The sequence below is a fragment of the Oncorhynchus clarkii genome, chromosome 3 (genome assembly GCF_045791955.1).
Source record: "Oncorhynchus clarkii lewisi isolate Uvic-CL-2024 chromosome 3, UVic_Ocla_1.0, whole genome shotgun sequence".
In the NCBI taxonomy this organism is placed as follows: Eukaryota; Metazoa; Chordata; class Actinopteri; order Salmoniformes; family Salmonidae; genus Oncorhynchus; species Oncorhynchus clarkii.
The window spans coordinates 4,167,525-4,187,470 of record NC_092149.1 but is presented as its reverse complement, the minus strand read 5'-3'; the positions used below and the strand labels follow the sequence as shown (position 1 = coordinate 4,187,470).

The 19,946-nt window shown below is 43.9% G+C and overlaps 1 protein-coding gene and 1 long non-coding RNA gene across 3 annotated transcripts; one reads left to right on the top strand and one right to left on the bottom strand.

Moving 5' to 3' along the window:
- Positions 1-128: 128 nt before the first annotated feature.
- Positions 129-19,880, top strand: LOC139386620 (collagen alpha-2(VI) chain-like). 2 transcript variants are annotated; one of them, XM_071132350.1, is made up of 30 exons: positions 129-210; positions 2,710-2,854; positions 3,087-3,351; positions 3,913-4,243; positions 4,431-4,451; positions 4,905-4,970; positions 5,060-5,113; positions 5,212-5,256; positions 5,355-5,381; positions 5,496-5,522; positions 5,698-5,742; positions 5,834-5,887; positions 5,991-6,053; positions 8,523-8,585; positions 8,676-8,729; positions 8,910-8,945; positions 9,117-9,179; positions 9,659-9,721; positions 9,829-9,891; positions 10,028-10,090; positions 16,843-16,893; positions 17,029-17,064; positions 17,158-17,220; positions 17,582-17,644; positions 17,760-17,795; positions 17,895-17,940; positions 18,026-18,178; positions 18,315-18,761; positions 18,953-18,991; positions 19,234-19,880. In XM_071132350.1, exons 2-30 carry the CDS (start codon positions 2,758-2,760, stop codon positions 19,833-19,835), a joined length of 3,036 nt encoding a protein of 1,011 aa, XP_070988451.1. In that variant the 5' UTR covers positions 129-210; positions 2,710-2,757; the 3' UTR covers positions 19,836-19,880. The 2 variants fall into 2 exon arrangements, with proteins under 2 accessions (XP_070988451.1, XP_070988460.1); XM_071132359.1 differs by having other exon boundaries at positions 142-210; positions 2,714-2,854.
- On the bottom strand, positions 9,073-11,322 carry LOC139386643 (uncharacterized). Its single transcript, XR_011629088.1, has 3 exons — positions 11,263-11,322; positions 9,826-10,152; positions 9,073-9,692 (listed from the first exon to the last, which is right to left on the bottom strand). It is a non-coding gene; the product is annotated as an uncharacterized lncRNA (long non-coding RNA).
- Positions 19,881-19,946: the final 66 nt, after the last annotated feature.

Below are 19,946 nucleotides of genomic sequence, written 5' to 3'. Positions count from 1 at the left end.
AGTACATGTTCCCCTTCTCTCCAGTTGTGAGTGGCTGTTATATGTACCACAGTGAATGCACAGGAGGAGTCTTTTTCTCACTAGATGTATGGCACGTCTCAACAGGCATGGACAACATACCTCGCCGCTCCGAGGGACTGTTTCTGCAGGTACGGGACTGAGCAGAGGATCAGACTGTTATCACACAGATATTTAACTCTCCCGTTGCAGGTCAGTAAAATGAATAACCAAATTATGTTTTATTATTCATTGTATTTTTAAATGTTTGATTACTGTTATTGTACATCTGAGATGAGCTCAAAGATGTTTGGTGTTCTTGGAATAGAAGAGATTACTGTTAGTAGCTTTTGTTTGGTATTTTTAGAAAGTCTAGGAGACTTTTATTAATTTCATTTTTAATTTTATTTATCCGTTATTTTACCAGGTAAGTTGACTGAGAACACGTTCTCATTTACAGCAACGACCCGTGGAATAGTTACAGGGGAGAGGAGGGGGATGAATGAGACAATTTTAAACTGGGGATTATTAGGTGACCATGATGGTTTGAGGACCAGATTGGGAATTTAGTCAGGACACCGGGGTTAACACCCCTACTCCTACGATAAGTGCCACGGGATCTTTAATGACCTCAGAGAGTCAGGACACCCGTTTAATGTCCCATCCGAAAGACGGCACCCTACACAGGGCAGTGTCCCCAATCACTGCCCTGGGGCATTGGAATATTTTTTTAGACCAGAGGAAAGAGTACCTCCTACTGGCCCTCCAACACCAGTTCCAGCAGCATCTGGTCTCCCATCCAGGGACTGACCAGGACCATATAAAGTAGCATGCTATTTCAGTCAAGTAATGCGGACAAAATGCACGTTTGGACATTGTTTGCTAACCAAGGATAAGATACTGTAACGACACTGGGTCTATAAGCGCGGATATCGACTCTGCCTCGCGGGCATGCTTTTGCGGCACAGTCGTTAGCGCGCTGGGCTTCGTGCTAGAAGGTCGAGGGTTCGAGACCTGCTCCCTGCCTGTTTCATTACAACACAATCAATTATGCGCACTCATTGAATCAAATCATCTGAATGTTTGATAGATTGAGGTGTGTATACCAGAGAGTAGCAGTTGTATTAAATAGGTTTAAAAGAGACTTTGACTTAACATGTTGAGTAGATCCCGATGGATCCCTATGGCCTTAAGCATGATTTGTTTTCAGCTACCTTTAGACGATGTTTCCCTCACCTGGGAGGTTTTACTCTGGAAACAGGATGTCTTAGGTACAGGGCTGTCAGCCCATCATTACACTGTTCTTTGTTGGAATCAGTTCAACCAGAAACCCTTACTGTAACCGTCCAGGCATGAGGGATGGGTATTTACAGAACATATGTATGTTTTACACAATTAATGTCTTTACTCTCCTTTACCTGCAATTATTTTACAAATGACCCCAACCATGTAACAGACGATTAGTTGAAAGACCACGGAACAGAGGATCAGTTGAAAGATCACGGAACAGAGGATCAGTTGAAAGACCACGGAACAGAGGATCAGTAGAAAGACCACGGAACAGAGGATCAGTTGAAAGACCACGGAACAGAGGATCAGTTGAAAGACCACGGAACAGAGGATCAGTTGAAAGACCACGGAACAGAGGATCGTTTGAAAGACCACGGAACAGAGGATCAGTTGAAAGACCATGGAACAGAGGATCAGTTGAAAGATCACGGAACAGAGGATCAGTAGAAAGACCACGGAACAGAGGATCAGTAGAAAGGCCACGGAACAGAGGATCAGTTTAAAGACCACGGAACAGAGGATCAGTTTAAAGACCACGGGACAGAGGATCAGTTGAAAGACCACGGAACAGAGGATCAGTTGAAAGATCACGGAACAGAGGATCAGTTGAAAGACCACGGAACAGACGATCAGTTGAAAGACCACGGAACAGAGGATCAGTTGAAAGACCACAGAACAGAGGATCAGTAGAAAGACCACGGAACAGAGGATCAGTAGAAAGACCACAGAACAGAGGATCAGTAGAAAGACCACGGAACAGAGGATCAGTTGAAAGACCACGGAACAGAGGATCAGTTGAAAGACCACGGAACAGAGGATCAGTAGAAAGACCACAGAACAGAGGATCAGTTGAAAGACCACAGAACAGAGGATCAGTAGAAAGACCACGGAACAGAGGATCAGCAGAAAGACCACGGAACAGAGGATCAGTAGAAAGACCACAGAACAGAGGATCAGTAGAAAGACCATGGAACATACAGTTTCAAACGATAACCTGCCTTCGTATACCACCAGAAGTGTCTGGCTATATTCCTCAGAAAATATAGAACAGTAATAATTTTGTGGGTGTTTATATTTGTCCTGTTCACACAGTCTGTACTGGAAAGGTGTTTGTTGCATATCCCAACTCCCCCTGAGACACCCGCAGGAAGTGGGGTCACGGCCAAGGTCACCATATCCCAACTCTCCCTGAGACACAGCCAGGTTCACCATTGTACAGCGCCTCTGGAGAAATTAGGGTTTAGTGCCTTGCTCAAGGGCACAGCGATAGCTTTTTCAATTTGTCAGCTCCGGTATTCAAATGAGCGACCTTTTGGTTACTGGCCCAACGCTCTAACCTCGAAGGCTACCTGACACTTTTATTACTTTCCAAACCGTAGTTAATTAGGCTTATAAAACTAAACCTTTTCCTTTTCTGTGTAGACAGTATTACACAGATCGGACACCTGTACACCTCCACACACAGGCATCATGGCAGGAGTACTGAAGGCTGTCCTGTTGCTGTGGGTCCTCCAGGTCTCTGCCCAGGACCCAGAATACCTGTTAGTGAGGCCCAGGAACATCAATGGTATGGCGTGGTGGAAGCATATAGACCTTGGCTGTGAATATAAATTACAAGAGCCATCAAACGTTATGATATGATTGATGTACTATTTAGCAATATTTGTAGATACATGTCGTTAACTTAAGTCTAGTATACACAAGTAGATTAGCAATTGTGGAGGAATAATGGTGGATATTCATTAACTACTTCAAGCAATGTTGCAATGCTGCATGTTGTTTAATCACTCTCTGCCCAGACGAAAAGGACGACTGCCCCATCAACGTGTACTTCACCATGGACACCTCTGAGAGTGTTGCTCTGAGGGAGTTCCCCTGGGGCAGTCTGGTGGAGGAGCTCAAGGAGTTCCTCCAGATGTTTGTGAAGAGGCTCCAGACCACCCCCCTCAGGGCCAAGAGGGCCCAGTGGGCCTACGGTGGGCTGCACTTCTCAGACCGTGTGGAAGTCTTCAGCCAGGTGGTCACTGATGCTGCAGATTTCCTGGGAAGTGTACAGGCCATCAGGTACATTACTCAGTCAGCCAGCCAGACACTGTCAGTCAGTCCCTCCCTCATTATTACTTGCTTACTTACTTACTGAATCGTCTTCATCTCTTTTGGGAGTATTATAAGATAATACTGAGTTGAGCACACCAATCTTTCATAATAAGAGTTGAGCACGCCAATCTTTCATAATAAGAGTGGAGCACGCCAATCTTTCATAATAAGAGTTGAGCACGCCAATCTTTCATAATAAGAGTGGAGCATGCCAATCTTTCATAATAAGAGTTGAGCACGCCAATCTTTCATAATAAGAGTTGAGCACACCAATCTTTCATAATAAGAGTTGAGCACACCAATCTTTCATAATAAGAGTTGAGCACGCCAATCTTTCATAATAACAGTTGAGCGCACCAATCTTTCATAATAAGAGTTGAGCACGCCAATCTTTCATAATAAGAGTTGAGCACACCAATCTTTCATAATAAGAGTTGAGCACACCAATCTTTCATAATAAGAGTTGAGCACACCAATCTTTCATAATAAGAGTTGAGCACGCCAATACTTTATTCTCCTCGTCACCAGGTACATTGGTAGGGGAACCTTCATCGACTGCGCCCTGAGGAACATGACAGAACAAGTGAGGCTAACGGCCAGCGGAAAGCCCCGGCTCCAGTACGCTGTGGTCCTGACTGACGGCCACATCACTGGCAGCCCCTGTGGAGGGGTCTCACGGGCCGCCGAGGCTGCCAAGGCAGCGGGCATCAAGATCTTTGTAGTGGCCACCAACGAATACACCATGGAGAGTGAGCTCAAGCGGATCGCCAGTTCTCCTGTGGAGCTGTATAGGAAAGACTACATGGCATTCCCAGCTAGCAACCGCCAGGCAGCTGTCAACAGGATAACTGACACCATGGTAGGTTTAGAGTGAAGCTTCCGTTTGTGAAGTTGACAGTTGTGCTGTCATGGTTGATGCCAAGTTGTGTCAGTGTTACAGTGTCTGTGTGTTTTATGTATCATAGTTTGTGTCAGTGTTACAGTGTCTGTGTGTTTTATATATCATAGTTTGTGTTTAATATGCTGTAATTTCTTTCTCGTTCCAGATCAAAGAGGCCGAATTTGAGGTGAGTCATATGAAGCACTGAGGGATGTAGAATGAACGACACAATGGTCTTCTTTTTAATATTTGAAACCTCATATATATATATTTTGTGTGATATCCAATTGGTAGTTACAATCTTAACCCATTGCTGCAACTCCCCTATGGACTCGGGAGAGGCGAAGGTCGAGAGCCATGCGTCCTCTGAAACACGACCCTACCAAGCCGCAATGCTTCTTGACACACTGCTCACTTAACCCGGAAGCCAGCCGCACCAATGTGTCGGACCGTCCAACTGGCGACCGGCCTGCCACAAGGAGTCGCTAGAGCGCGATGAGACTGCGACACAGCCTGGGATCGAACCCGGGGCTTTAGTGACACCTTAACGCACTGCAATGCAGTGCCTTAGATCGCTACGCCATTCGGGAGGCCCATATTTGAAACCTCTTTGACCATATCTTCTGTGATTTCTCTCTAGTGCCAAGCCCCGATGTGCATCCAAACAAAAGGAGCTGTCGGGCCAAAAGGATACAAGGGAATGAAAGTAAATAAGCAATCTCTTATTTTGATAAACCTAAATATGCATTGGTTTATGACACTTCATGACATCAATGTTTGTTTTGTGTCTTGTAGGGTGCGAAGGGAACTAATGGTGCAATAGGAGATCCTGGACAGCCTGGGCAACAGGTTAGATTAAATACACGATGACACAATACAGGACGTACTAGCCAATTACATTCAATATGATTTTACATTTAATTTATGTTGGCTTTTTTTCCCTACAGGGAGACCTTGGTATCGAGGGCTCGATAGGTTTGCATGGACAGAAGGTAAGAGGAATGATGATATTTCTAACTTTGATATTTGTCTGTGCCATGCTGCTTTGATTTAATATTTCACACATTATTTACCTAATATATATTTACAGGGTCTTCCAGGCCTCAAAGGAGAGAAGGTAACATATTAGAAAATGCTCTAACCATTTGTTACTTGTGTATATACTACCAAGCTTGTTATAATACTGCATTGCTGTCTGTATTTGACGTCATGTTTTGTCCTTGTTTCACAGGGAGATATTGGTGGATCTGGTCCGAAGGTACTCCTTTTCCATTGTGATTAATACATCTCAATCATGATTGGTTCATTAATGATTTCATTAGATTGATGAGCTACATGCTACATTTGGCGTAGTCGGCAGGATTCAGTTCATTAGGACAAGCACTATTGTCACCAATTAACAATGAACAATTTACTCAATCGGATCTCGTCAGGGTCAAAGAGGATCTCCTGGGTATAACGGCATTGATGGCGAAAAGGTACGTCTTATTTATTTGCTTACTTATTGATAAAAAAGACTGTATTTAGACATGTCTAGTTAGTGATGTCATCTACTTCGTTGTTTTCCAGGGAAAGACTGGCACCACTGGGACACCTGGATGTAAAGGAGACGCTGGCATGTCGGTGAGATAATGCAGCGACGTTGAGGTGTGAATGTAACGTACCACACAGCCTGTATGCATTGTGGTTATAAATGTCCTCCTCCATCACCTTTGCGGTCTCACAGGGAGAAGCCGGTCTTGCCGGGGACTTTGGTATCAAGGGTGACACGGGCAAGTCAGGTGAAAAGGTAGGTGGATTCTTCACCTGATTCCTGGATTTAGCACCTTTGTACAGTGTCCTGTTCCATATAGAGTCATAATACCCATAAAACCTAGCGGTCAAACAGGGAAATGTTTCCAATCGTTTATTCACCATTCATTTTTACCATAGAGTATTTTAAAAACACTTAAAATAAGAGCTACAAGTGAAGTCGGAAGTTTACATACACCTTAGCCAAATACATTTAAACTCAGTTTTTCCACAATTCCTGACATTTAATCCTAGTACAAATTTCCTGTTTTAGGTGAGTTAGGATCACCACTTTATTTTAAGAATGTGAAATGTCAGAATAATAGTAGAGAGAATGATTGATTTCAGCTTTTATTTCTTTCATCACATTCCCAGTGGGTCAGAAGTTAACATGCACTCAATTAGTATTTGGTAGCATTGCCTTTAAATTGTTTAGCTTGGGTCAAAGGTTTTGGGTGGCCTTCCACAAGCTTCCCACAATAAGTTGGGTGAATTTTGGCCCATTCCTCCTGACAGAGCTGGTGTAACTGAGTCAGGTTTGTAGGCCTCCTTGCTCACACATGCTTTTTCAGTTCTGCCCACAGATGTTCTATGGGATTGAGGTCAGGGCTTTGTGATGGCCACTCCAATACCTTGACTTTGTTGTCCTTCAACCATTTTGCCACAACTTTGGAAGTATGGTTTGGGCCATTGTCCATTTGGAAGACCTATTTGCGACCAAGCTTTAACTTCCTGACTGATGTCTTGAGATGTTGCTTCAATATATCCAAATAATTTTCCACCCTCATGATGCCATCTATTTTGTGAAGTGCACCAGTCCCTCCTGCAGCAAAGCACCCCCACAACATGACGCTGCCACCCCCATACTTCACGGTTGGGATGGTGTTCTTCGGCTTGCAAGCCTCACCCTTTTTCCTACAATAATAATGATAAATAAAAAATAATGATGGTCATTATGGCCAAACAGTTCTATTTTTGTTTCATCTGACCAGAGGACATTTCTCCAAAAAATACGATCTTTGTCCCCGTGTGCAGTTGCAAACCGTAGTCTGGCTTTTTTATGGCAGTTTTGAAGCCGTGGCTTCTTCCTTGCTGAGCGGCCTTTCAGGTTATGACGATATAGGACTCGTTTTACTGTGGATATAGATACTTTGTACCTGTTTCCTGCAGCATCTTCACAAGGTCAATTTCTGTTGTTCTGGGATTGATTTGCACTTTTCGCACCAAAGTACGTTCATCTCCAAGAGACAGAATGCGTCTCCTTCCTGAGCGGTATGACAGCTGTGTGGTCCCATGGTGTTTATACTTGCGTACTATTGTTTGTACAGATGAACGTTTTACCTTCAGGCATTTGGAAATTGCTCCCAAGGATGAATCAGACTTGTGGAGGTCTACAATTTTTTTCTGAGGTTTTGGCTGATTTCTTTTGATTTTCCATGATGTCAAGCAAAGAGGCACTGAGTTTGAAGGTAGACCCTGAATACATCCACAGGTACATCTCCAATTGACCTCCAATTGACTCAAATGAAGTCAAAAGCCATGACATAATTTTCTGGAATTTTCCAATATGTTTAAAGGCAAAGTCAATTTAGTATGTGAACTTCTGACCCACTGGAATTGTGATACAGTGAATTATGTGACATAATCTGTCTTTAAACAATGGTTGGAAAAATTACTTGTGTCATGCACAATGTAGATGTCCTAACTGACTTGCCAAAACTATAGTTTGTAAACAAGAATTCTGTGGAGTGGTTGAAAAAGGAGTTTTAATGACTCCAACCTAAGTCTATGTAATCTTCTGACTTCAACTGTATGTTTTGTGTAGGCTTATCCTGGCGTGACATTTTGATAACCGCGTAAATCTCTATATATTGATTTTTATCAATATATTCGCCTGTATTTACCCCCCAAAAATGAAATGCTAATTATCTTCTAATGTGGCTACCATAAAGAACTACAAATGCCACGATGCTGATCTGGACGAGACTGCCGAATCGAGGTAAGAATCTCTGGATTAACTATCTAATTTTTAGCTACATTTAGTTATAAATAAATTGATTAAATCTCTTTAAATGTACAATTATGTGAACTATCTTGTGCAAGTTTTAAATTTACACAATACCTTAAAAGGTTAAAAGGTGTCAGCTAGAGATGACGTGCAGGAGCTTGCAGGGATTTGTAGTCTTGCATGATGTCTACTTTGATGCTAATTAGCGAGAAAATAGAGCCGAACGTCCAATAGAGATTTACATGGTTATCAAAACATCACACCAGGGGAAGTCTACACGATACACAGCCCTTATTTTAAGTTTTTCTAAAATGAATGGTGGAAAAACGATTGGAACCATTTCCCTGTTTGACCGCTAGGTTTTATGGGTATTATGACACGTCCACTGTGGGGCTCTATAGGCTACCTGAAACATGAGTCTTGTGCACCTGGTACATCCTGTATTGTTGTTGTCTTCAGGGTGTTGCTGGGCAGAGTGGCAGGCCTGGACCACAGGGTGATCATGGAGACAGTGGAGATAAGGTCTGGAGCGCCATCTGAACGACACGTTATCAGAAACACTATCAACTTGTAGTTATTTAGACAATAATACATTAAGTGTGACTGTTACAGGGTGTTGCTGGCTATATTGGAAACCCTGGTCTGCCTGGGCAAAAAGGAAACAAGGTACTATATCGGCTCAGAGATTAACACAGTTTACTAACCAGGAGTATTAGGCTGCCAAATCAAACCACCCAAAAAGGTACTATATCGGCTCAGAGATTAACACAGTTTACTAGCTAGGAGTATTAGGCTGCCAAATCAAACCACCCAATCATCTGCTTAAACAATATTTCTGTTCATTAGGGTAAAGCTGGACCTGGTGGAAGTCCTGGCGACACTGTGAGTCTCATATTGAAGTCTGTATTAAATAAGCTGTAGACCAAGTGATAGTGTCTTCATACAGCGTTGTGAGTTGCACAACAATCACACAAGAAAGAGCAGGACTCACAACATTTACATTGACACGTTTTATTTGGGTCCTGGTGAAACATGAGAACATGTCTCTTTCAGGGAAGCAGAGGAGACAGTGGCAGAGCTGGACGACGGGGCAAGGCTGGCAAGAGAGGAGATAAGGTTTCCACCAACAAACTACAAACATCTCATCTGTTTTTACTGCATCACAATAGTCGATTCGATGTTGGTTGTATTCATTGTGTTGCATCTTGCAGGGAGAACGAGGCCCAGAGGGGGGTGAATCCATGTTGGTTGTATTCATTGTGTTGCATCTTGCAGGGAGAACGAGGCCCAGAGGGGGGTGAATCCATGTTGGTTGTATTCATTGTGTTGCATCTTGCAGGGAGAACGAGGCCCAGAGGGGGGTGAATCCATGTTGGTTGTATTCATTGTGTTGCATCTTGCAGGGAGAACGAGGCCCAGAGGGGGGTGAATCCATGTTGGTTGTATTCATTGTGTTGCATCTTGCAGGGAGAACAAGGCCCAGAGGGGGGTGAATCCATGTTGGTTGTATTCATTGTGTTGCATCTTGCAGGGAGAACTAGGCCCAGAGGGGGGTGAATCCATGTTGGTTGTATTCATTGTGTTGCATCTTGCAGGGAGAACTAGGCCCAGAGGGGGTGAGAGGAGTTCCTGGAGAGAATGGAGAAGAAGGAGCAGCAGTGAGTCAACTTTTAATAAATCAAATGTAATCAATATGCAGGTGTTGTATTTCAATCAATACATTGAACTATCTTTTTCAATCCCTATCATATCCATCTCATACCAGGGGGCACCAGGTTTCCCAGGGGTCCGTGGTCCACCAGGTGAGGGTGGAGAGGCGGGACTTCAGGTGAATACTGCCCTAAATAATTATAATAATGAATACTGCCCTAAATAATTATAATAATAGGTTATGTAATGAAATGAGAAAATCATATTCTGCCCTGTCACCATCCGTGTCCATGTTTTCTGCATGTCCTCGTTAGGGCTCTCAGGGGGATGCAGGGGACTTTGGCCCCCGAGGAAACACTGGAGCAGCAGGAGCCAAGGTAAATTGATTTGGGTTCAGCTTTTAACACTTAAACTGCCAGGCCTCGATTCCCCCCTTTCTCTAAAAGGGTAGGTAAACATCAACGTAACTACATGTAACATATGGATTTGTATCAGACCTCAGAATAAGATCCAGATGCAGACAGTTTGAATAACAGATGTTAATTAACAAAACAGGGGGCAGGCAGGCAGAGGTCAGTAATCCAGGACAGGGTCAGACAGGTATAGAACGACAGGGTCAGACAGGTATAGAACGACAGGCTCAGGGTCAGGGCAGGCAAGGTGGTTAAAACCAGAGAAACAAGGGTTAGAGAGAAACATGAGTACAGGGGGAAAACACACTGGTAGGCGTGATGAGACAAGACAAACTGGCAACTGGCAGACAGAGACCACAGGTATAAATGCACAGGGGATAATGGGGAAATGAGCGACACCCGGAGGGGGGTGGAGACAAGCACAAGACAGGTGAAACAGTTCAGGGTGTGACAGATTTGCATTAGTATACGCATGAAAAGTCCCAATGCAAAGTTACACCTCTCTTTCCCATTTTACGAGTTATTACATAAAACAGATTAGAATTCAGTCAAATGCCAAGTCATGCCGGGAAATGCTTTTACGGGGTGTGATGTAATATGGAGGACCCAGCAAGCCAGCCTCCCTATAATGTTACTCCAACTCACAACTACTGGTTTCAATAAAAAATAAAAAAAATCTGCCCATTTACAAGCAAATACTTTATTAATTTATTGTTACAAATCAGCTTACGAGGTTGCAAGCCAACTAGCCTGCTAACATTATCCCTACCTGCCTGCTAATGTTACGTTAGCACTGCATGAGTCAGCCAGTTGCTATCAACACCTAGCTTACAGCTATATTAAAGTAAACCAAAGTTTTGGAGATACATAACACCCTCTAACCAGTTATCAAATAATGTTACTGGTAAATGCCGTTAATTTAGCCAGCAAGCCAGCTGAAGTTAGTTAGTCTATCTAGCCTAGCCAGATAACTAGCCTAGCTAGCCAACCAGCACAGTCGACATAGGTAAGTAATAAACCAGAGAACACCACCAACTAGTCTAGCACCGGCAAGAACCCACAGAACACACAAAAAAATCCAGCAGATATAAAGTACAGAGAGCGGAGACTGGCCGATTGACGGCTGAATTAGCTACCAAAGAAGAGCCAAGGAGAGAGGCGCTTCAGAAAAAAAAGAGTGGTAGCCTACTTCACTGAGATCATGAGGCCCCCACCTGTGTGGAATCTAATTGGTTGTTTACATTTCACCTCCTCGTGATTGGTAGATTGTAGCTCACCAACACTTAGTCTGCATGGCTAGTGGCTAACATTAGCCAGCTCGAACTAGCTAACGCAGAGTAGATTCTCCATTAGAGGTTGAGAAATTGTGCATTGTCGGTAGTTTTGAAAATATCCGGAAATAAGTTAATAAATATGAAATATCCCCCCAAAATAACTGTTTTTTAGTTATAGGTAACCAGTTTAAATAAAATGTTTAAAAAATATATATACTGTATATATATATATATATATATTTCACCATTATTTTTTTCAATTTTAAGTTTTATACAGTTTCCTTGTTTTTCAATCAACACAAAACACATTCCACATTCACAGATGTGGCAGACTTTAAAAAAATAATAACTAGCAATAATAGTCAGACAAATGTTATTTTCCCTGATTATTTTCAAAGGAGTAAAGGAGTAGCACCCTTTCTCAGAAAGGAGTCTATAGATATAGGAGATTTTGCCTTTAATGGATTGTGCTGTAGCGAGAAGGGTTTCAACTTCATTCAGCTGAGCTCTAAACCTCCTCCTGGAAGTAAATGAGGCAATGACGTGTCTAATTGGAAGATACAGTGGGGAGAACAAGTATTTGATAACCTGCAAAATCGGCAGTGTTTCCTACTTACAAAGCATGTCTGTCATTTTTATCATAGGTACACTTCAACTGTGAGAGACGGAATCTTAAACTAAAATCCAGAAAATCACATTGTATGATTTTTAAAGTAATTAATTAGCATTTTATTGCATGACATAAGTATTTGATCACCTACCAACCAGTAAGAATTCCGGCTCTCACAGACCTGTTAGTTTTTCTTTAAGAAGCCCTCCTGTTCTCCACTCATTACCTGTATTAACTGCACCTGTTTGAACTCGTTACCTGTATAAAAGACACCTGTCCACACACTCAATCAAACAGACTCCAACCTCTCCACAATGGCCAAGACCAGACAGCTGTGTAAGGACATCAGGGGTAAATTGTAGACCTGCACAAGGCTGGGATGGGCTACAGGACAATAGGCAAGCAGCTTTGTGAGAAGGCAACAACTGTTGGCGCAATTATTAGAAAATGAAAGAAGTTCAAGATGACGGTCAATCACCCTCGGTCTGGGGCTCCATGCAAGATCTCACCTCGTGGGGCATCAATGATCGTGAGGGATCAGCCCAGAACTACACGGCAGGACCTGGTCAATGACCTGAAGAGAGCTGGGACCACAGTCTCAAAGAAAACCATTAGTAACACACTACGCCGTCATGGATTAAAATTCTGCAGCACATGCAAGGTCCGCCTGCTCAAGCCAGTGCATGTCCAGGCCCGTCTGAAGTTTGCCAATGACCATCTGGATGATCCAGAGGGGGAATGGGAGAAGGTCATGTGGTCTGATGAGACAAAAATAGAGATTTTTGGTCTAAACTCCACTCGCCATGTTTGGAAGAAGCATGAGTACAACCCCAAGAACACCATCTCAACCATGAAGCATGGAGGTGGAAACATCATTCTTTGGGGATGCTTTTCTGCAAAGGGGATAGGACGACTGCACCGTATTGAGGGGAGGATGGATGGGGCCATGTATCGCGAGATCTTGGCCAACAACCTCCTACCCTCAGTAAGAGCATTGAAGATGGGTTGTGGCTGGGTCTTCCATCGTGACAATGACCCGAAACACACAGCCAGGGCAACTAAGGAGTGGCTCCGTAAGAAGCATCTCAAGGTCCTGGAGTGGCCTAGCCAGTCTCCAGACCTGAACCCAATAGAACATCTTTAGAGGGAGCTGAAAGTCCGTATTGCCCAGCGACAGCCCCGAAACCTGAAGGATCTGGAGAAGGTCTGTATGGAGGAGTGGGCCAAAATCCCTGCTGCAGTGTGTGCAAACCTGGTCAAGAACTACAGAAAACGTATGATCTCTGTAATTGCAAACAAAGGTTTCTGTACCAAATATTAAGTTCTGCTTTTCTGATGTGTCAAATACTTACGTCATGCAATAAAATGCAAATTATTTACTTAAAAATCATACAATGTGATTTTCTGATTTTCTCTCACAGTTGAAGTGTACCTATGATAAAAAATTACAGACCTCTACATGCTTTGTAAGTAGGAAAACCTGCAAAATCGGTAGTGTATCAAATACTTGTTACTCCCCACTGTATATATATTTTAAAATGGATCTTGGCACATTGAATTCACTGCAGAGCTCTTAAAAAGGATTTCACTGTCGTGGTTTTCTGATGAAATAGGTCTGAAAAGGTCCTGATTCCTAGAGTATGCCAAAGATTAAAGTTGGCATCCCTCAGGGCTTTTGGCAAGTCTGGGTTGCATACAGTAGGCGAGTGAGAACATATTTGGGAGGAAATGCACAGGTATTTCTTACAGTCCCTCCATGCTAGTAGGGTGCTGTAAATCAAAGGTTTTGGCTATGTTGCCCACTTCACTAAAGCTATTAATGAATATAATTGAACTTAGGGGCAATGAACCACAGGATTGGGCTTCTGAATCCATGTTGAGTTGTCTGTTTGTGATCATGCATGTTGCAGATTTGGGCAGACCAGTAGGGAGGGAAGGGCAAGACCACCCTTAGATTCAGGTTTCGATAGAGTGGAGAACTTGATCCTAGGTTTTTTATTGCCCCATATAAATTTGGTGATGCTTTGGTTGGTTGTTTTGAAAAATGAAATGGGGAGATAGCATGGGAGCATCTGAAATAAAAATATAGATTAGACGGATATAATGACATTTAGGGGGGCGGGTGGGTCTTTGGATATCGGCTATATGTTGTCTTACCTCCTTTAGTCATAACAGTAATCGCTTTCAGTCATTGGTCCATTTCTCAGTGACCAGGATTGTCCTTAAAAAAACGTTTTGTGCCTCCCGGGTGGCGCAGTGGTTAAGGGCGCTGTACTGCAGCGCCAGCTGTGCCACCAGAGACTCTGGGTTCGCGCCCAGGCTCTGTCGCAACCGGGAGGTCCGTGGGGCGACGCACAATTGGCCCAGCGTCGTCTGGGTTAGGGAGGGCTTGGCAGGTAGGGATATCCTTGACTCATCGCACACCAGCGACTCCTGTGGCGGGCCGGGCGCAGTGTGCGCTAACCAAGGTTGCCAGGTGCACAGTGTTTCCTCCGACACATTGGTGCGGCTGGCTTCCGGGTTGGATGCGCGCTGTGTTAAGAAGCAGTGTGGCTTGGTTGGGTTGTGTATCGGAGGACGCATGACTTTCAACCTTCGTCTCTCCCGAGCCCGTACGGGAGTTGTTGCGATGAGACCAGTTTGTAGCTACTAACAATTGGATACCACGAAATTGGGGAGAAAAAGGGGTAAAAAAAAACAAACAAAAACATTTTGTCTCTTCGGGAGTTTTGAAGTGTCGCAGGGCTCCTTGGTGAAGAAGCCGTCTGGGTATTTGAATCCCCTAAAGATGCTTCGGTCAATGGAGTATTTCTTCACCTCGTCAAACTCTCGGCGTGTTCCAGCTGACAGGTCCTGGTGTAAAGTGAGTTTGGCGTTTCCCACTGTAATGGTGTTGATTTTCGGCGCCTGTAGGACTCGTTCCTTGTCGTTGAATCTCATAAAACGTATGGTGATTGGGTGCGGTGGTTGTCTGGCTGCTGGTGGGGGCCTCTGCTCGGTGAGCTCTCCCGAGTTCTATGGGCCTGTCGGTGGGCAGGTGGAGCCACTCATGAAGTTTGTCTTGCAGGTAGCGGATCAGTGGCATGTTTCCCCTCTTCTTTTTCGCCCAGATTTAATAGAACACAATTATTATTTCGCCCCCTGCTTTCCAGGTCCCCTGTTCTCTTCCAGATGCGTTGATGATTTTTGTTGTTGATGTCAGGCAAAGCATTTTCCAGGGTTGTCACCTTGCCCCCTATCGCACTGAGTTGAGAGTCAATGCCATCTAATTTCATGTTGAGTTCTGTACGTTGGGATCTCAGCTCAGAAAGGATGTCTTCGACAGAGTGCGAGGTTGGCATTTGTTAGGCCTCGGGGGGGGGGGGGGGGTCCTCTTGCTAATGGCGCTAGCTGTTTCTTGGAGGCTTTTTCCGCGGATAATGCTCAAGTCCGGGTAAAAATGGCACCTGTAATGTAGCCGCCATGACTTTCTGACTAAAGATAAAGGAGTTTTAACTTGAAGTGGAGGTAAGATTAAGAATGGTAAACTACTTGTGCGGAGCTCTTAGTTCATGCGGCCATCTTGTTTGAGGGTGTTACGAATCCCTTTGGTCCGGCAGGGGGGGGGGGGGGGGGGGGGGGGGGTAACTAGACCCGTAACATACCTCATGCAAAGTGTAATAGTGACAAAGTAACGGTGCGAACAAAAAAACCCACAGACAACTTAATTACACTGTGTTGTTAATAAGGCACGAGGGGGTGTGGTAGAGGGCTTATGTACCACTCCTAAGTGCTGTTCTTAGGCACGACGCAACGCAGAGGTATATTGGCCATATACCACAACCCCCCGAGGTGCCTTATTGCTATTAGAAACTGGTTACCAACGTAATTAGAGCAGTAAAGGCCTCCCGGGTGGCGCAGTGGTTAAGGGCGCTGTACTGCAGCGCCAGCTGTGCCATCAGAGTCCCTGGGTTCGCGCCCAGGCTCTGTCGTAACCGGCCGCGACCGGGAGGTCCGTGGGGCGATGCACAATTGGCCTAGCGTCGTCCGGGTTAGGGAGGGATTGGTCGGTAGGGATCTCCTTGTCTCATCGCGCACCAGCGACTCCTGTGGTTAGAGTGCGCGCTAGCCAAGGTTGCCAGGTGCACGGTGTTTCCTCCGACACATTGTGGCTTCCGGGTTGGATGCACGCTGTGTTAAGAAGCAGTACGGCTGGTTGGGTTGTGTATCGGAGGACGCATGACAACCTTCGTCTCTCCCGAGCCAGTACGGGAGTTGTAGCAATGAGACAAGATAGTAGCTACTACAACAATTGGATACCACGAAATTGGGGAGAAAAAGGGGTAAAAAATAAAAATAAAAATTAGAGCAGTAAAAATAAATGTTTTGTCATACCTGTGATATACGCCTGCCTGAATCAGCATTCATGGCTCGATTCACCCAGTTCACCACATTTGTGATATCTAAATTCTAACAACATATTTATTTTGGAAGAATAAAGAAAAAAATGCAGTTATTTCAATGATTTGTTCACATGCAGTCAAAATGACACTCGACGCGCTGCAACAGGCCTATAATAACACATACCTGAATCTGACAAATGGAACGTTGAGGTTATGTTGGAAACTGTACAGAGTACTGAGTAGGGCCCCCCCTAAACATTTCCTACGAGGGGAAATTATTCTTTGTTGACATTCCCTGGTCACGTTCTTTTCTTAGAATGAGAAAGTGGTCTTACAGTGTTTTTTTGTAGTACACCTTCACAAGAACGGTAGCTGAGGCAAAAATAAAGTTCTAGAAAATGGGAGCTAAACAGTGCTAAAAAATGCTGTTTGTCTTTTTTTAATTGGTAGGGAGATAGAGGAAGTGATGGATACAACTACCCAGGACCCAGAGGGAACCAGGTTTGAACTGCAGCCGACAGCTAACTGAATAACAAAATACCATTTTAATGTGTTTTGGTAATTAATTTGGATTGGTAATCCTGTTTTAATTAGTGCGATTGACAAACATGCTAACTCAACCTTACTATCTCTTAGGGAGGGAGAGGAGACCCTGGTTTACCTGGACTGCAGGTAATCATATGTACCTGTTCTTAGCCGTCCATATTTAAAATCTGAAAATGTTCGACCCTTCTATTTCACTACCATGTCTATATTTTTTAACAGGGCACCAGAGGTTATAATGGAGAGAAAGGAGCCCAGGGAACTACAGGAACAAAAGGATTGGCAGTACGTATAGCAGGGTAGCCTAGTGGTTAGAGTGTAGGGACGGCAGGCCGCCTAGTGGTTAGAGTGTAGGGACGGCAGGTAGCCTAGTGGTTAGAGCGTTGGACTAGTAACGAAAGGTTGCAAGTTCATATCCTCGAGCTGACAAGGTACAAATCTGTCGTTCTGCCCCTGAACAGGCAGTTAACCCACTGTTCCTAGGCCATCATTGAAAATAAGAATTTGTTCTTAACTGACTTGCCTAGTTAAATAAAGGTAAAATTAAAAAATATCATGAACAGAGATATTATATTAATAAATGCACTCGTTTATTTAAATCAATTTATTTATTTCTATTAAAAAAAACGTGTGTATTGTTTAACAGGGGGAGCCAGGGCAAGAGGGTGTTCCTGGGGACAGAGGAGTGAGGGGGTCACCTGGACCACTGGTGAGTCTTATTCCTATGTACACATACCAAGGTACATTTAGTTCTCATTTGTGATTCATTTCATCCACTAAGAGTCTGTCATTGGTCATTAAATGTTTCTATTGATGGTGTCTAGGGAGTACCTGGTACTCGTGGGGCCTCTGGTCTATCGGTAAGTAACTGACTTTATTTGTTCATCCTGATTGACAGATATCTTTCATATCCCTTTACTCTCTCTGAGAGAATGCTGATGAATATTCTCAACTTTCAGGAGTGTGAAATCATGGGATTTGTCAGAGAAACATGTGGCTGCTGTGGTAATGGTTTATCTTAATGACAACCGATTTTCCTTGTAATAATAAAAAATGCCCAAGTCTTATTGTTAACTGTCTCTCTGTGCAGATTGTGAAAAGGTTTGCCCTCCCCTGGACCTGGTGTTTGTGATTGACAGCTCTGAAAGTATTGGAAAAACCAACTTTAGCCTGGCTAAAAACTTTGTCATCAGTGTAGCAAACAGGCTTGGGAAGATGGCCAAAAACATATCTGACGTCTCAGGTAAACTTCATGATACTGTGTTACTACTACAACCACTGTTTGAATGGAAAAACAATAGATCACCAATATTTAAAATATATATATTTTAAACATGTAATCAATTTTATTCCCTGAACTACTTCTAAACCCCCAAAAGGGTCTCGTCTGGGTGTGGTTCAGTACAGTCACCAAGGGGCGGTTCAGGCCATCAGGATGGACGATAGGGGCATCACCTCTGTGACCTCCTTCAACACAAAGGTCAAAGCCATGGAGTGGATCGCTGGAGGCACCTGGACTCCCTCTGCCCTGAAGTACACATACGACCATCTGATAGTTCCAGGTCGCAGGGGGAGGACCAAGGTGGTGGCCATAGTTATCACAGACGGTCGCTACGATCCTAAAGACCTGGATAATCTTGGAGCCCTGTGTAACGGAGTGGACGTGTATGCCATCGCCATCGGTGATATGTTTGACTCTGGGGCAGAGAGGCAGAATCTGGAGATGATTGCCTGTAATATGGGCGACCGGGTGAAGACCCTTAGTGTCTACGCTGATCTTACTGCTGAGGAATTCTTAGAGGAAATAGAACAAATCCTCTGCCCAGGCAAGTCTATGTCAGCATCCCAAATGGCACCCTATTCCCTATATAGTGCACTACTTTTGCCCAGAGCTCTATATAGGGAATAGGGTGCCATTGGGATGCACACTACATTTTATCAACAGTTCCAAGGATTTTATTTTGTGAAAATTACCAACCCTGACTAATGAACTACATTCACTTCTCTTCTTCTCTAGAACCAGAGATGATCTGTCCAGACCTGAAGTGTGCCTCGGGTGAAAAGACTATTTATTTTTTTATTGATGTTTTTACATCTAATAATGGGACTGAGTTTTTTGGTATTATTTTATACTGCACTAATGAAAATCACTGACCTTGATTATTTGTTCAGTTGGAAATGATATATTAATGTCTTTCCAATATATTCTGCATATGTAAATTACAGACAACTACAGATGTATTAAGAGTTTATGAATCAACAGTCTGTATAACATTGACTTTTCTATTATTGTCAAAGATTTGAGTTTGGCTCCACTGATCCAGCGCCCCGTAGACATCCTCTTCTTCATTGACGGTTCTGAGAGAACAGGGGGCAGAAACTTCATCAGCATCCTGCGCTTCATCGGGAGACTCTCCCAATCGATCCCTCTCTCCAAGGAGGTCTCTTTAGGAGCTCGCTTCGCCGTGCTGCAGTTTGGAGGGGAGCAGGACCCAGAGGTTCTTCTGGACTTCTCCAACAACCACAGAAAGATTAGCTCCCTGGTCTCTAATGCAGTCTACCGAGACTTATCCTCCACTCTGGGCAGCGCTATTCTCTACGCAACTGAGAACCTTGTCAGTAACCCTGGAGGTCGGTTCAGAGGGGTACGTCCAGACGCAGAGCTCACCTTTGTGTTCATTACAGACGGAGTGACCTCAGACAAGAACTTTGCTGAGGGTATTAGAGCCATGAGAAGGGCCAACGCAGTGGGTGTTGCTATCACAGTGGGATCAGATATTGACAGGGAGCGGTTGCTGCAACTCACTCTTAGGGACAAAGCTCTTATCTTTAACCTGATGAGTTTCAATGACTTGGCCCTCCCTGGGGTTGTTAAACACATGGCTCATTGCCTTGGTTAAACCAGGTTTGAAATATATTCAGGGCCCCATTTGATTTAACACGGGGAGTGTAGGCTAACTGAAAGACCTAGAACTGATTTCATATGTCCTTTTATGTATCTTTTCTATAAT

Bases quoted from the DNA above. Each gene is read 5' to 3' on its own strand.
- LOC139386620 (XM_071132350.1), top strand. From the start codon at position 2,758: ATGGCAGGAGTACTGAAGGCTGTCCTGTTGCTGTGGGTCCTCCAGGTC. The intron at 10,091-16,842 runs GTAAATTGATTT...TTTAATTGGTAG, and splicing joins CTGGAGCAGCAGGAGCCAAG to GGAGATAGAGGAAGTGATGG. The intron at 17,221-17,581 runs GTACGTATAGCA...ATTGTTTAACAG, and splicing joins CAGGAACAAAAGGATTGGCA to GGGGAGCCAGGGCAAGAGGG.